Source organism: Anabas testudineus, chromosome 17 (assembly GCF_900324465.2).
Source record: "Anabas testudineus chromosome 17, fAnaTes1.2, whole genome shotgun sequence".
Classification (NCBI taxonomy): domain Eukaryota; kingdom Metazoa; phylum Chordata; class Actinopteri; order Anabantiformes; family Anabantidae; genus Anabas; species Anabas testudineus.
The window spans coordinates 152,822-170,689 of NC_046626.1; the positions used below are offsets into that span (position 1 = coordinate 152,822).

General features: G+C 39.1%; 1 protein-coding gene across 2 annotated transcripts in view; it reads left to right on the forward strand.

The window, feature by feature from the left end:
* map4l (microtubule associated protein 4 like) overlaps nucleotides 1-14,866 on the forward strand; it is an 85,507-nt gene extending 70,641 nt beyond the window's left edge. For both annotated transcript variants that reach the window (XM_026374947.1, XM_026374946.1), the window contains 6 exons: nucleotides 2,667-2,726; nucleotides 6,461-6,553; nucleotides 7,856-7,937; nucleotides 8,031-8,140; nucleotides 8,339-8,513; nucleotides 9,271-14,866. In XM_026374947.1, coding sequence (XP_026230732.1) covers nucleotides 2,667-2,726; nucleotides 6,461-6,553; nucleotides 7,856-7,937; nucleotides 8,031-8,140; nucleotides 8,339-8,513; nucleotides 9,271-9,275 — 525 coding nt within the window. In that variant the 3' untranslated portion in view covers nucleotides 9,276-14,866. The remainder of the gene's footprint in view (nucleotides 1-2,666; nucleotides 2,727-6,460; nucleotides 6,554-7,855; nucleotides 7,938-8,030; nucleotides 8,141-8,338; nucleotides 8,514-9,270) is intronic.
* Nucleotides 14,867-17,868: the final 3,002 nt, after the last annotated feature.

Here is a 17,868-nt window from a genome sequence, read left to right on the forward strand (position 1 = left end):
GCAATCCTCACCATCCTAAGACCTGTCTGACAGAATCTCACTGTCCCTTGCCACCTGCTGTACCACAGTGGCAGTTTAGAAACAACAAAAAATATTTCTGTGCATGTTAGTTTTTTTCCCGCCACAGTGACAGAGTGACGACTGATCTACTGGATTGTCTGCCTCTCATTTCATATGTGTTTTGAGATTGTTTGACAAAGTATTCAGATTCTTTAAATCATAAACTCTGCATTGTATTCTACTCATATTAAGCTAATGTGAATAATAAACTTATAACTTTGTAGTGTATTCTTGGCACTCTTGGCAGGACAAAAAAACAAATACCAACAATACTCCAAAATGCTTTTTTTACAATGAACCATCACACGATTGGCATGCACCCTGCTTGACACAACCTGTTGACCTTACGTTTATCTTAAAGAAACCAATTTCATTTTATATTGTCCTTCTATTATCTGTGCATTATCTTTCCATGTAGTTGCAGGTTTTCAGATATTTGTACTTAATTTGTGCTGTTTTCTTCTGTTCTTCTGTGTTAGTCATCGCTGCCTCCAAAAAGGGACATTAGCATCATTATTTCATATTCCTTCATGTTCCCTTAAACCTCGTCTTGTGTCTGGTCAAATTGGTAGAGCACGGTACGGTAACATGGAGGTTTGTAATATCTAGCAAAGACACTGTCTTCCCCTATTTACTCAGTGACGCCCTGTTCAAATTTACAACCACATAATCAACAGGAAGATATAAGAGTCTGGCTGTCAGTATCAACTGTAACATTTGGACACTGTTCACGCTTTGTAGTGTGTTTTGCAGTAGCATGTCTGTCCCTGCTGTGTCAACTCGCTTCCCTTTTGCAAGATATGTTTTTATCAGTCTGTTAGAGTGAAGCCACTTTACACACACAAACGCATCTCTGTCTTGCATATTAAGTGGCACTGAGTCATTCAGTGTGCATTGAAACTAATATTGGCTGATATATTTCAATATCTTCCATTCAACAGCAGCAGTGTTGGTCTAACAACTTTCCTCTTCTCAACATTTAGGAATTAGACTTGTGATGTTATTGTCCAGCAATGTGCCATTTGATCTCTCTTCTGCTTGTGTTTTTATTCTCAGGGAAAGGTTAAGGAGCTGTATGATGCAATAACAATATGTGCACAACTACTGTACACCTCATTTAGTGCTGTCATTTAGAACAAGAAGGCTAGGATAAGTAGCTCTTTTGCTATATTGTGATGCTGCCTGCAGAAAAGTCTAAAGCTTGAAACACTTTGCAATCCAGAGCAGCTGCCTGTCCAAGCCTTCTTTATCTTCTTTATATCATTAAGTGCTTATATGTTTGTATTAAAATCTTTAATTTTTGCATCTCACAACTCCTTTCCCATTCCCAAAGTACTTTGACTGATCTGATCAGAAATATTTTTCTTCCACAGTTTTTGTGCTGATGTTTGATTGGATTGATTGTCACTAACACGGGGGAAATGTATTTTATTGGTACTAATGTTGTATAATTTATTGCCATGTTTCTGATTCTCCCATCTGCACCAGTTTAATGCCATTTGAATGGTTACCATGAACAATCTAATATAGTACATCTGATTGGCATTTCCACCTGCATACACACATTTGTCGACTAACCACCCAAATGATGTCAGTGGAGATTATCAGCCATCCAGGGCATTATTGTTCCAGTGACAACTGAATTTGCCTGAGGTTTTTGAAGCTGTTTCACCCATCAGCCAAAAGGCTCTCATCATGTGTGTCATTAGACTCCAATATCTCAAAGTATGAGAAGGAATGGCAGGACTTCATTGTAAGTGGGTAAGAAGTTATGTCATAGGCCACCCCCTGTGTTAAATTAAGGGTTGTTTCAGTTTGACACCAATAAAATAGATAATCCTTTAATCCTCTTACAGACTATCCATCAGGCTTTTCAGATGAGAAGCAAAACATTGTCAAGAACTCAGGCAAGTTCAGTTGCTACTGGGTAGTAAATTTGGGACTCCAAATAGAGAGCCAGAGTCGTGTCCAGGTTAGCCTTTGTTGCATGTAGTATTACCAACTTTATTACCAATTCATTATGCTTGTAAAAATAAATGTACCTCATTGTCATATGGTTTCGTCCAGATCCATAAAATATAACATTCTTACTGTGACATCTATCCAAGTTCAATCTTATCTGACATGTCTAATCTTGTTGCAACCTCTCAATCAACTTTTGGACTCAAATCTTAGAAATCTCAATGGGACATTGAATGGGAAATATTGAACAATGTTTTTTTTTACTTCTAACCCGGATGGCCTGTTTTCAGTTTGGGTCTCTATTATTGACTCACAGTAACATATTGTGTAATTGGAGCAACTACACACCACTACACTGTGACCTATTTAAAAGCATTCCTACATCCCACATTTAGTTAGTGAACTTAATTATAAAGCTTTATTCGGTTTGATTTGTTTTTGTTTTTTTTATGTAATCATGAAGTATGCTTCCTTTTTGATTGGCTGTAATAGCCCACACTCATCTAACTGGTTCTAACCCACACATCCAGCTTCCAATTGACCAGCCCCATACTTCCACCCCTCCACCTTCTCCTCCACCCTGTTGTGTTGTGGCCTGTGATTGGCTGGAGGTTGTATTAACTAGGGGGTGGTTGTCTCCCTAGGTCTCCTCCACCCCGAACAACAAGACATCAGACCCTTCCACCCCTCCCGGCAAGGCCAGAGTGAGTGTCTACCATCTACACCTTCACAGACCTGTATATCCATCCACCTTCTCTCTGCATTCAACACATATACAGTCCATTCTACATCCATCCAGGACACACCACCTGTTAACATAACATGACCATCACTCCACACTGTAGTTTACACTTCACGTCAATGTGAGTATCATTGTAGTAATAGTAGAATTCTTTATTCTAGTTTTCCTACTTTTCACTAGATTCTCCAGACTCAGTTGCTGTAGGGTTATCATCATATGAGAGCTTTTTGAGAGAAGAATGTACTATAGATGGGTTTTCAAGTGTCTTAAGTGAGATGTGTACACAGGTACAGAGTTTTAATGCGGAGATTTCCTCTCTTCCTGTGGAGCTGAGCTTTTGGATCATACAGCATATTCTGGGCATAAATATTATTCATTAACACAACTTAAATAGTTATATGTATAAAAGTGTTGAAAATGCAACCCTTCAGAGGACAAGCAGTTAAGATAATAGATGGATGAATGGATGTCTGTGCTTTGGAGAAAACAGAATAGAAAACACTTTTCCACAATGACGCGTGCACAAGCTCTGTTACACTGGAAACTCATCTATGGCAAGTCAGTTTTTCATCCAGTAGTGGTAGGTATAAGGTAAATAAGGTGTAATCAAGGTAAATTATGAAACTGAACAAAAACTGATTTGTTATTCATGTCAGTTACACAGAAACATTTAACAAGGGTCAGTAACCAATAGTGAACATGTAAACCTTTTCCATTCATTTAATGGCATACTAAATAATGTACAAGTATAATTGTTTAAAATACTTTATAAATGTGATTTATGAAAATACCAGGAACATGGCAGGTAAATGATGCACACCCTGTATTTTATTTGTCGGAAAAGCGTTGTTAACATGTAAGTGCTGCTGTACAAACTGCAGCAGTCGATGTCTATCGATAACATTGAGACATATCAATCCAAAGAAGGAAAACCGCTACTCAGCAGAAAAAACATAACAGCAACAGTGTTGTGAGATAGCAAAGAGGTCCTATAGGTTTTCAGTACACCACTTGTATCCATCTTTTATCTAGGTCTCCCAACCAGACATGAAAAGAGAATTATACAATATAGTGTATGTTAACAGCCTAGCCCTACCTCTGTTCCTGTACTTGCAAAATGTCCCCTGTAAATTTTGTAGCACTTTCATCTCAATATATTCAATGTAAACTCTTACATTTTAAATTCTTCTCATTAACATTGTCATTTCCATAACACCTCATTGAACTTCATATACTGTTCAACACATCCAAAGACCTAGAAACCTTTCTTTTATTTCTTCAATATCATCATCTACAATTCTGCATCCATTCAAACTTTCCAAAGGACACCCCAACAGGGACTGGTGACACATTTTCTTAGGTGTTTTTTCTTATGCAAAAGAAAAATGATTGAGGTAGCAGCCTCCTAATGGACTCCAAGTGGACATTGACTGTTGTGCAACTATCAAATACTATTGTGTTGTCACAAACATCACATTGCCTCTGCAAAACCTTTTCCACCAGTTTATGTGGTCCACCACACCCAGTACAGTACGCTGATATTATGATAGTGTGCGCAGAATGCATACATCTGCAGAAGAGGTGTTGCATGAATGGGCACAAACCCCATTCTGAGAAGGAACCTACGTATGAAACTGTGTGTATTGTTAGGTTAGATAGTCACTTCCTGAATTAATGTTTTCTTACCTTTTTAGTTCAGCTACGCTCAAGTTTCACTTTGTTCTTTTTCTTTTCTTGCACGGGGAATGCTGCAGTGTCATTTTAGGTTATTAGCTTTGGAAACAGGAATGATGAATCACAACTTTACACTTACATTTAGTAACTTGGCAGACGCTTTTATCCAAAGCGACTTACCAGGTACATGGCAAAAGCAAGGTAAGGAAGTCTTCTGAGAAAGAACTTACTTATGAAACTGTGTCTTGCCTAAGGACTTCTACTGGAGGTAGGCCACAGTCAGGATTCAAATCCTCGTGTCCAGCATGGACAGCAGTGATCTTACCTCTACACTATCCAACCACTTACTACAGGTGTACAGAAATCACTTAGGAGGTGTACAATGTGCTATTAGAAATAGAGCTAGGAAACTTGTGCTAACTGCTCTGTGAATCATCCTTTGCTGGTGCCACCTGCGTCATCATGCCATTTTCATCCTGGTAAAAGGAAATAAAACTAAGAGACAGAGAGAATGGATAAAGGTGTCTCACCGAAGGGCTTTTTACAATACAGCCACAGAGGCATTGAAACTAATACCATGACTGCACAGGAAAGAGTCCTTTTATGTAGGGTGGGCGGTACAACTACAATAACAACTGAGGAGAGCAAATGTGAACGCTTTTACATAAATGTAAAGGCCAAAGGGTGTCGGGTTTGTCGTCCATTAGTCTACCTAATGTCCAGTTACTGAAATCAAACTGATTTTGGCAGCTGCTTACATCAGAAAGTTCTTGTTGATCCTTCTTTATGCTGCCACAAGATGCAGTGAAACTGATGCAACCATTATGCCTTAATGTTTATAAGAGGAGATGCAGCTTCAGGGATTTGGGGTTAAGACATAAACCATAAACAAAGAAGCACGTGGCAGCATTTGCTATGTCTGATAAGTTATAAATGACCCTGGGGTCCATTTTCTCTTCTAAGCTGAACATGCAATCAAAGTGGCAGCTGCCATGTCGAAGCTGCAGTGATGACATTGATTATTAATGCTCAGTTACAGTTAGCACATTGTTTGGTGAACTTAAGGCACAAAGACAACTAGGTTAGAGCTAGGCATAAAAAAATCTGAGATAAGTGAAATAAATGGAGTAAAAAGATAAAATATATGCTTCTTTGCTACAATAAAAAAGCCCTTTATTTGGGCTTGCCTCTGAAACCAGTTAATAACTGAAACAATTTCAGTTATTTTTGCCTGAATAATTTCTGGATTATTGTGATTTATTATATTTTAATTATGACGACTACCCAAAGTTCTGACCAGAGCATTACAGGATGTAGCGCTAGCTCACATTAACGCCAGCGTAAATTACAAATTGTAGTTTTATTGCCATAATTCCATCATTTTTCAGCTTTCTGGTTCATGCGTTAGATGTACCATATAATCATAAAATCTACAAATCCCATGTACAATAACGTGATGAACGTGTCTATATACTAAATAGATCATATTCATAACATATAATTAATATCGCTAAAACTCTTCGTGTTTCGCTTCAGCAACATGCAGACCAAAAAAAATAAAAGTAAAGAAGTAAAAAAAAAGGAACTACATTAAAACATCTTTTGTCTCCATTCTCCCTTGCAGCTTCACTGACTGTTTTGTGTTTCTTGTGTGTCATCCAGTGTTTGTTCTCTGCTTATTAAGTTTTGTTAATAGTTTTTATAGCTGCCATTTCTCGGCCAGTCTGCTCTTTTTTTTTCTTTTTTTTTTGGTAAATCAAGATTATTATATTTTATTTAGTTACTGTTTTGTTTAAGAATCTGTCCCACTGGCAGCACCTTTATTTTGAACTAATTATTTCTGCTGTTGTCCATGCACTAAATTACATAATTTAGATGTCATCTATGGGATCCTTCACTCATTTGATCTGAATGGCAGAAACTCTTTCTTTCCTCTGGCTTCTCATTTACTTGAGCTACCATCTGCTCTTTTCTGCTCTTGTTCTTGACTTTCTTTCTTTCTTTGCCTATGCACCTGTGTAGGTTCAGATAGTTCACAAAAAGTTGGACTTCAGCCATGTCACGTCTCGCTGTGGCTCCAAGGACAATATCAAACATGTCCCTGGAGGTGGCAATGTAAGTACTGCTGGAGCTGGAAACAGACTCACAATTTATGCAAATTTACGCTTATTCAGGCTATAATGCTCAGAATCGTGCTCAACTGGGAATCCGTTTTTTATCCAGCTTTTTAAGACCGAGAAAAGGCAAGAAAAGATGAATTTGTGCAGATTTGATTAACTAAACCCAGGTGCTTATTATGTTGCTTACACCTGGTGTGCATGTACTTACACGTACAGCCAGATTGAGAATCAGTACACTGTCTCCATAAATCCGATGGAACCTAACTGGATCTAAATTGAGTGTTATTTATAGTGAGCATCTATCAGGAAGTTCCTCTACAGTGATACAGAAAACCTTCTTCACATATCATAACACTTACATGAAAGGTTATCCTTTTTTTATCATTAATTAGCACACTAATGGCTCCCACTGTTTGCCTTTCAGATTGATTTAACTTAAATTGAACTAACCACAGGTCCTTCTGCTTACCCTTCTAGACGTTTTTCCATCTGCTCCTCTGAACACCTGCTGCGCTATCATGTTCCCTGCCCTGCTGTTAATCACTGTTCTGTCTCACATCAGTTAAACAAAAGATGGAATGGGACTGGCTCCAGGGGCAGTTCTACTAGGTGCCTATTGGGGCCGTGGCCACCCCTGAAAGTTTGAAAGTTATTCTTGTGAAAAGAAGGATACCGGTACAAACCAGATTAACATGTTTGGCCAATATTCGAATTCTGTCTTTATAATACTCACAGGTGTGGTTGCCTAGTGTCCCTGGCAAGCTCTGGGGTCAACTTTACCACTGGACATATGAATAGACTGTGCTGATGTAGCTTATTTTGTATATTGCATTCACACAGTGCTTAATATGAGTTCAATACACTTCGCTTCAGACACACTCCTAATATATTCCCCCACCTAAACCTGTTTAAGAGTTATGCACCTAGGTCGGCAATTGGCTATTAATGGTCTAAAGTTTCCTAAATTCTTGAATTGTCTGTTAAGATTACAGAGATTAGGTATAAAATTTTAACCAAGCTGTTTCTAATGAGGGAGATCAGAGTTAATGGTGGTTATTTGCCAATAAAATTATAACAGAACTTCCCACATTTATCTGCAGAAAACGGTGCATCATCTACCTGCCAAACAAAACTAAAAGGCACCTTGCCAAGAATAGCAAAGTAGGGAATCAACCTCTCTGTAAATCACATGCTTTTCTAATGCAAACAGGGTGGATGTATAGATGCATTGTAATAAATGCAGTGTCTTTCTGAGTTAGTATAAAGAGAATACATTATGATCTCTTTTTTCCCCCAGGTGCAGATCCTGAATAAGAAGGTTGATGTGAGCAAGGTGACATCCAAATGCGGCTCCAAGGACAACATCAAACACAAGCCAGGTTTGACTTGAATATGTCTGTCCTGTGCTTCCTTCACTTCAGATTCTATGTATCTATTCTATTCTATCTATATTTTATTCCTTTTTACCTCAGGAGGCGGGGATGTGAAGATTGAGTCCCATAAGCTAAACATTAAGGCCAAGTCTAAGATTGGATCCTTGGACAATGTGGGACCAGGCAACGGACAGACCAATGGAAACAAGGTTAAACCTCATCATTAACATGGTCATTAACATTATCAGTCATCAAGCAGTTAACTTCTCTGGTTCTGCTGACTCATTGTGATTTAACTGACGAACACCACTAGATGGTGTGCTGGCATAACAGTACATTATAAAACTATTGTGTTCTTTGTGTCTGTGTGTGCAACCCTGCCCTTTTTTGTCTATATTTGGCTGCAGGAGGAGAAAGCAGAGGAGACCCAGAGCAGTGCCCCGACAACAGGACCAGCAGGTGTTGCTAAGGCAACAGCACCAGGAGGTGTTGCTAAGGAGAACGGGGTGAAGGAGCCCACTCCTTTCGGGGGAGATGGACTGAGAGAGCCCCTTAGTGTAGACAAAGGCATCACTCAGACAAGTGGGTGTAAACACACATAGACACAGCGATATGTTTTAAGTATTTAAGTATTTAAGCACAACTGTTTTTGTTGCCAGCTGTTCACAAAAATGCTCCACCTTTACCCAGTGACACTAAGCCTGTCATACTTCCTATGTTGCCCTTAGTTCAACTCTTATACACAACAGGTAGAGAAATCCAAAGCTTTACTGGCCCAGTTTACCACCTATTTTCAACAGCAAATAGCCAAAACCTGCCGGCCATAATCATATGAGAGCATATTCAATAAAGAAATATTAGCAGCTTTCCTAAACACAAAAAAATTTAACTCAGTGGACAGTAACTGTTTGGTTGTGGTGCAGAGACAATTTACTATAAACGAGCAGATATTGTGTGTCTGTACCTGCTCTCTGCTATGTGCTTGATCGAGCAGTGTGGTAAAAATAGCAGACAGTCTCCCACTAAATTAAATTATGAGGAGACCTAGAGAGTAAAGATTAGGCCAGTGTTCGTGGCTAAATTCATCTCTGGCACTGCATCTGGGTTCCAGACTCTTTGGGTTCACAGGAACAGCAGACTTTTACTACCTGATGCAGTGGTTGTGCTAACTGAGGGACATAAAAGGACAGTGACAGCCTAATAGAGCTCATCTGGCTGTTTAAACTTGAAGTCTGGAAAGATCCCCTTCTGTCTCTCTGCCATCTTTTCTCTTTTGATCACGTTCTTTTTGTCTGTTGGTGTCTTTCTCCTTTCTCACTCTAGTTTTTCTCCTCCACAGACTGAGCCCCATGTATCCATCTTGGTGGGGCACATGTGGCGCTTGCTGACCTGCCAATCAACAGAACAACCAACCTACCAATCACGGCGTTGTCACTTTCCCTCTGGTCCCGCCCTTCATCTTGCCCACTGCAGCACCAAATGGAACGATTGCCTCTTAGTGTTTCTCTGGGGCCTGCCTACCAGCTTCCTGCTACTAACCCTGACCTTTGACCTGGGGACACCCTGGGTTGACCTTTGGCCTGCCTATAGAGAAGAGCACTTGCTGTTTGTCTGTATTTCTCTGTGAGGAATTCCACTACCTTCTTGACTGAATTAAATTAAATTCTCATGTAAGCACTGATTTAGAGGACCCCAAACAACTACGCAATAGACCCACTCATAGTCAATGCTGGATTTAGTTTATTGAGCATAACCAGGTTTTTCATAGAATAGTTCCACCTATGACAATTACTGTTCAAACCCTTGTACTTATGGCCCAAACATCCTCACAAGTTAGAGATGAATTCCGAGACTCTACCTTGGCCCCCTTTACAGATCTTTACAATTCAAAACCACTTTGATCTTTCAACCTTGCAAGCAGACCTATGCTAATGATACTTTGTACCCCTCCTCCATACCCAGTCAATGCTCTCTGAACCCTGAGACACTTCTCCATTTCACCACCTTGTCCTTTCCATATTTATTACAATAATGCTTATTTATCTCTGCACTATTAATATCAAGATGCTCTCGGCTGGCAGTGACTAGTGAGGAGAACAAGGGCTTATGCAGAGTAGAGTAGATGCAATCAGACTTCTGGACATAGATCAATATGATATATGGCTTTTAAAATCAGTACAGAGGTTTGTAGAATTTCAGACAATATTGAAATCCAAATGTTTCAAGAAAGATGCATTCATTGACGGTACAAATGAGGAACTAGGGAATACATTAATGATTGGTGCATCCTCAAGGATGGTAGACGTACAGTGATGAGGAAGCTCTTTTGCTTCTTGCGCTGCCTTGGCTCAAAAAGGCTTTGGCACAAGCATTTGATCTTGTAACCAATCATTTTTTGACTTTGAAGCAGTGATTCTAAGCAGGAGTATTCAAGACTTTATAATGACTATTAAACTAGCTTGCTTCTGAACCTTCTAGTTAAGTAATTTGAAGCACTGTTGCACTGTAGACTGTATGTAGCACTTTCCTTACTTTGCAGACAATGTCAACTACCATGTCACAGCCCAGAAGCTCACTCCATTTCTTAAAATGGCAAAATCACTATATTTCAACAAAATCAAATATTATGGCGTGGTTTCGCTCACATGGGAGTAGTATAACCTACACAATCCTCATAACTTCGTAGGTCAAATTTGCTTGCAGTGTTTCCTAATAGCAAACCATCTTCTCAGTGCTGACCTTTGAGAAATCAGAGAGCCAAAATAGTGGACACTATTGTACCTATCCATTTATATTTAAACCTCCTGTTTTGCTCACCCAAAAAATATATGCTTTGCATATTTGTAAAACAGAGGACTTATGAGTACTAATACAGTTAGCTTACTAGCATTTAGATCTAGATTTTTGGGCCGCATTCCATAACACTGTCTTGAATGAGATTTTACATAGATACTGTCTGGACATAAAAAGCCAAGAGGAGTAAATGGGATGAGAAATCTGAAAAAAAAAAAAAAACTCATAGACCTGTCGTGACACATTAACATTAGCATGTTCTCTCCTGTTAGGGTTTTAGCAATTAGCTAACTAGCTAGCTTGCCAGCACAGTAGCGAATCAGCTCATCCTCTATGTAGTTACCAATTCTCTAGCAACACATGTTTCAGCACTGCAGCACTGCTCAGTTATGTTTGATGAAAGTATTAAACCAATGACACAAAGAGCACCTTATACAACAGATCTATCTGTTCCATTATGACACTAACAAGTCTTGGACCTTTATCTCACAAATTAGATAAAGTTTGTGATGTTTTGCATGACATTAACTTTGAAGGAACTAAAATAATTCCGATATGTGTATGTCTGCCATGCTGCAACCTCGTTCTCCAACACCGTAATACTACTGTTCCCACACTTTCCCATGTGTCCTTCAGTCTCATTCATACACCGCAACCCCCCACCCCCTGTGAGGGCCCATCTGCAGTCACTCAGAGCTGTGTCTAGCCTTTACTGTCCACACATCTGACTATTTAAGACAGACAGACAGACAGCACCTTTCTCTTCCTATGTGACACCTCCTGGTCATGTGGTTCACCCCAGTAGAGAGGCCCTGTTTTAAGTCCTCCCACTAGCCAGGTTCTCTGTGAAACCTGCTCATTTTCTTCCCACATACACACACACACACACACATGTTTATTGGTGTGCATGCACACACACATAATTCAGCACATATACATGCTTAGAGAATGATACACACATACTGGACACAAATCAGCACCGTAAACGGTAAGCTGCTCGTAAAAGAATTTTCTGTTCTTGAATGAGACCAGACCATTATTGCATTTTGGTGGTCTATGCTGATAAATGTTAGAACAATGATGAGACGTGTCGGCGTGTCGTTCCCTTCATAGTCACCATCGGACATTTTGATCATAGGCTCACATCATCCTGCCACCTGCTTGTCTGTTTCCCCTTCTTGTGTTTCTCTCCAGTTCTCTGACAGCAATCGAAGTTTGGAACCTGTTAAGTGTGCTTACACCTGACATGCAAACAGAGAGAGACGGACAGACAGAGTGATCACACAAGTTAACGGTTAGTCAGGAGAGGAGCGAGTTCGCTGACATGGAAGAGCTGTCAGTTAAAGGGAATAATGGACCTACCCAGCTCCAAAATGCCATAAATGCAGTAGTATTTCAGTGAGGCAAAACTTAGTTGGGACCATCTATTGAGTTTGGATGAATCACTCCTTGTAAAATACAGATTATCATTTTAAGTGATTATAAAGTGAAAATGTTACCTATTTTGGCACAGTATCGGCAGTTCTAAAAGGTTTTGATCATCTACTGTCAGAAAAAGGCTTTTCTCAGCCTCTTAGTATTATTTGAAGGAATCACCTAGAATCAGTTTTGGTATTTTTAGTTCTGTTAAAGGTGCAGTGTGTAGGATTTAATGACACCTGGCATCTCAATACCCCCAAACATCACCCCTCCCTTTGCAAACTTGAGAGAACCACGGGGGCCATCAGGTTCCATGAAATCGTCTGTGAGTGGCAATTTGTGAACTGATGAGGTTACTTTAGATACTTTCTTTTCTTCTTCTTTCTTCGTCAACTTCCAGGTTAGACTTAGGTTAAAGTTAGGTTAAAGTCGAGCCAAGATTTTATCACAGAACATGGAATTGACTTTGATTTACATACCAAAATGATCACGTGCATCACACAGGGCTAAATGAGTAGAAGCAGCCACCTTAAAGGAGAGGGTCCTGTCTACTCTGTAATTCTACTGTATGTATTATGCATTAAAGGCTGCTATGGTCTCTGCTGAAACCATGAAGGATTAGTGACGTGTTTGTGGCGTGTTGCCATAGTTGTCAGATGTGTGAAGTGTTACTACTGTATCCATCCTGTAGAGAGCGCTGCTTTGCCTCTGGAACACTGATAGTCTGGCTCTGAGACTTAAAGGCTCACTGCATCACCATTAGAGAAGCTACAGTGGAGCTACATGCTGTTCTCATTTAAACTAGCTTTGGTGGCCACACTACACCGTATTATTGTGTCTGGAACACTAAATACTATCTAAATCATACAGATTATGTACAGTTCCCCACAAATATGTTGCACACTTTGTACACAGTCTTGTTGATTTCTTGACAGACTGAAGTCATATAAAACTGTATATTGGTAAAACATTGTCAGCTGTGTAATGTACATGTGTGCTTTTGGGTGCAAAACCGTTTTGGTAGTTAGATAAACGTATGATAATTAAAGAGCAAATGATCAAATAAAGACTAGACAACTAAAAGCACCATATAAGCATATGTAATATTGTACTGTTCCCTCTGAGTCCTTCCCATGAGCTGCCTGAAAGTAAAACATGTCACGTGGCATATGTTAGATCATATGTGAAAACGATAATGTGAAACAAAGCGATGAAAGTACTTTGTTAGGCAGCGATTTGTATGTATAGAAACCTTAGTTTAAGAATATGTTACCAGATGATGGGATGAGCTGATGCCCCTTTATCTCGGTCATCTTAGTGGATTTTAGTGGGACTTTAGGTCAAACCACTAGTGGGTCATTGGTGTTGTGTTATTGACTATGATGGTTTAACACTCGACTCTCCGGACTGCCCTCATTTGATCCCTGTAAACATTCATTGGTTCTTACTTTCTGACCAAGCTGACCAAGTCACATTTCCCAAGTGGACATGTTTCTGTTTACCAAATGTTCATTTAAAGTATCCTTTTGAAGTTTGAGCTGTTTGCCCAGTGGTTTCCTCATTTGGTCTTTTTTTTTGTGGGGACTGGCACAAAGACTCATAAGAAGACCATAAGAAGAAAGGGAAGATGAGATTGTACATTGTAATGAGACACATCTAAACCCGTGCACATTCTGTGGGGTTTATAGGTGTTTCATTGTCATCTATGAACCAAATGAGAAGGGTGATTATCACCACATCTCAAGCCACTAGGCCACCTGGACAGCCCAGAAAAAAACAGTGAATCTTTAGCAGTTAAATGATTTCTTTCAACTTTACATTACAGCCCAGTTGACATTGTCCAATATAAGCTTAGGGCAGATATTGTGTATGTTATGATAATAAGTTTTTGTCAGCCAATATATTTCCTGTCATTAAGAAACAGCCAAAATAATAAATAATTAATAATAATGTTGAACAACATTACAGCTTGGACAAAAAGTAAAAACCTCACTTCACTTTGTTTGTAATAACACCTGAACACCAACCTTCCACTAGTATCTCACACTGTCCCCATGTTTTAATTACTTCAAAAGTAACTAAAATAAATGAAAATTAAAAAAGGAAAAAAAAAACTTCTTACAGGGTGTTGATGTTCAAATTAATATAGGATTTAAAAGCATAAACAAAGGAAAAGTGTACTTTTTCCTTTTTTAAGAATCTGCCTTTTTTCCGCCAAGAAAAGGGCTGCTGAAGTCTCAAGAATGTTTTTAAAATGTATTAAAGATGCAAGATTATCAGTTTGCGTATAAAGTTTGTCTCTGTTCTGTTTTGGAAGATAGATCAAACATGGAAAATGCTGTTTAAACTGATTCAAATAGCTGGGCAGGAAGGGAGGCAGTGTGTGTCGCGTTTGATGTTGCTCATCACAGAAAGGAAACCCGGAAGCACAGAAAACTAAATAGTACCTCAGGCCTGGTCAGCAAAGTTGGATCTCATTGGTTTCACTTGAGTTTGAAATATAACACACACACTGGTCGGCCCTTTCTTCCAACTACCACCACACCCCCTTATAGGCTAACAAGACGTACTGTAGTCTCTTAGCATATGATAGAATGCCATGTTCTGTATTACACAGCTCTATAACTATCAACACAGGACTGAGTGACCTGAAGTCTTGGACCAAATGATCTTCTTAGTATTGATAACAAGTGGTAACATTAATTGGGAAGTGTTGGTCCTATTTGTGCAATGGAAAAGCATTAGCTGGTCAGTGATGCTAAGCAAACACCTTTTTAAAAGTGACAGCTAAATGCCCTTATAGTTAGAAAAGGTTATTAAAAGAAAGTGTTGGTAGATATGCACCTGGAGCCTCTGGCTGTGTGTCCCACCTACAGTTGCTTGTCAGCATCACAGCACTGAAAAGTAGCTTTCTCTGCGTGTGTTGTTTACTACACTGATAGCGACCCAGTAAAACCAACATTCCAGCCTCTTACTATGTCAAACAATTACATTTTTATTGAATGGTCCTGTACTAAGTCACCTTGGTGTCACAAATCCAAATATGTCATCACAAACTGAGAGGCAACAAGATAAAGAATCTACTTTCCAGTCCTGTATGTGTGGGTCCACTGTAGTGTGCAGTATTATTCTGTAGGGCACAACACTGTAGCAAGAGCATGCAGACGACAACAAACCGCTGGTTGTTAGAGGCATCTGTTGTATTAGATAGAGCTCATCTCCCCCCTTCAATTCCAATTATTTGGTATGAAAGAGATGTTCATTGTGATTAATTGTTAACCAGTGATGTGAATATTAACCATGAAAAATAAAGATGAGCAAAAGATCTCTTTAGTGGTGTTTTTTTGTGTCCACACTTATCATACATGTTTATTAACATACAGACTAACATACATACTATTGACATATATTGATGGTAAAACATAGCCAAACTAATTAAATTTAGTGAAGCCATCATTTTGCTAAAAAAATATTTCATTTGAAATCTAGCAACACATTCATTTTGATACTCACTACTGTGAGTGGTACTGCTAATTTTATTCGAATAATTTTTGTTGGGTTAAATGTTAAATATATTTTCACCTTTTTTAGCTGATGATGCAGATTGGACATGGAAATGAACTGGAGGTCTGAAACTTCTGGCTCTAATTAGTGTCTCAGACTGACACTGGAGGCTATACAGTAAAGCCAGTGTATTAAGAATATTTACCATAAAAAGATATTTACCAAAAAGTCTGCCACTGCAATTTGTTTACACTTTCATAGTTTAGACTATGAGAGACCACTTGTTCAGCTGTTATACAGAACTGCCTGCTGCCTAACACAGTATGTAATCACCCATATGAGGATGGGTTCCCTGTTGTGTCTGGTTCCTCTCAAGGTTTTTTCCTGTTGCCTTCTCAGGGAGTTTTTTCTTGCCTCTGTCGCCCTCGGCTTGCTCATCTGGGACAATCTGATTATTACGATTCATACACATTCACTGTTCATGTAAACTTCCATAGTTTCTTTGGATGTGTGAAGCTGCTTTGCGACAATGACAATTGTTAAAAGCACTATACAAATAAAATTGAATTGAACTGAATTGTTCTCTGAATAGGCAATGAAAACAAGAAAAAAAGTTTTGTTTTTACATACATGTATAGTTTGTAGTGCATTAATGTCGTAATTTCCATAAAATCAAGTATCAGAAGGCTATAATTCATAGCTGTACCCTTACACTTTTATGGCTCAGCATGATACTCTGTGAAACTCCCTGGTCTTGTTATTTTTATGTTATTGTTGTTTTTACTTATTGGCTCCTAATAATATGTAAATTATTATTGCACAAATAAAGTTTCTGATGTGTAACTGTCTATAAATGAAAAGGTCCCCATTAGCGAGCACACTTGGCCTCCTTTGCATTTCCATCCACCTACAATAAACATGGAGCTGTAGCTTCTGTAATCTATCATGTACAGTTATTCAAATAAACCATCCTGCACATACAGTATCTTAATAAATTACTATGATGAAGACATTTTACTTATGTGTAGACCTGTTCAGTCCCAAATATGTCACTGGTTAATTAGCTAGTTATAAAAATTTGCTAAGTTAATTTGCAAAGCTAATTTGATCCATAACAGATTTATACACCTAGATACCGCCTGACCCACTTCTGTCCATTAATGCATGTATGTGTGTGGAGGCAGAGGTTTATTCAAAATTAAAACTTCATAACATGCATTACATAAAGTTTTTGAAAATGAAGATTGAGGCAGCTGAGCGTGCAGAGGTCGGCAGGTCATATTAGTGTCGTGAGACAGTATAAGAAACACTTTAAAGTACCATAGGGGTGCATTAACATTACTTACCACTACAAACCATAACGTTATCGCTAATGAATAAATGTACATTTCTTCATATTATATGTTATTGTTAAGTAGAAGAATTTAAAGATACGTTTTTTGAGTAAAACTATAAAGCTGCTTTCTTCAATTGATAGCTTACATTAGTTAAGCTATCGCACCAACACTAATACCAGCCATTACACAGATCATCAACACCTCTCTCACAACAGGCACCTTTCCCACCTCGATCAAGCAGGCCCAGATTACTCCACTGTTGAAGAAGCCTTCTCTGGATCCCTCCCTTGTGGAGAACTACAGACCGGTCTCTCTTCTTTCATTCCTGGCCAAGACTCTGGAACGTGCAGCCTTCAATCAACTCTCTGACTTTCTTTCCCGGAACAACCTCCTTGATGTCAATCAGTCTGGCTTCAAAAGTGGTCACTCCATAGAGACGGCACTTCTGACTGTTGTAGAATCCCTACGGGTGGCAAAAGCTGCAGGTAAATCTTCTGTCCTTATTCTATTAGATCTATCTGCAGCCTTTGACACTGTGAACCATCAGATTCTCATGACTGCACTCTCAGACCTGGGCATCTCTGGATCAGCTCTAGCCTGGCTTCGGTCATACTTGTCCGAACGAACCTTTAAGGTATCCTGGCAGGGGCGTGTCTCTGACTCTCATAACCTCTCCACCGGTGTACCGCAGGGCTCAGTCCTTGGTCCTCTTCTTTTTTCAATCTATACTTCTTCTCTAGGCTCTATCATCCATTCTCATGGCTTTTCTTATCACTGCTATGCAGATGACACACAGCTCTTCCTTCGTCTTTTCTACCGGATGACTCAACTGTCTCATCTCGCATCTCTGCCTGTCTCTCTGACATCTCTGCCTGGATGAGAAA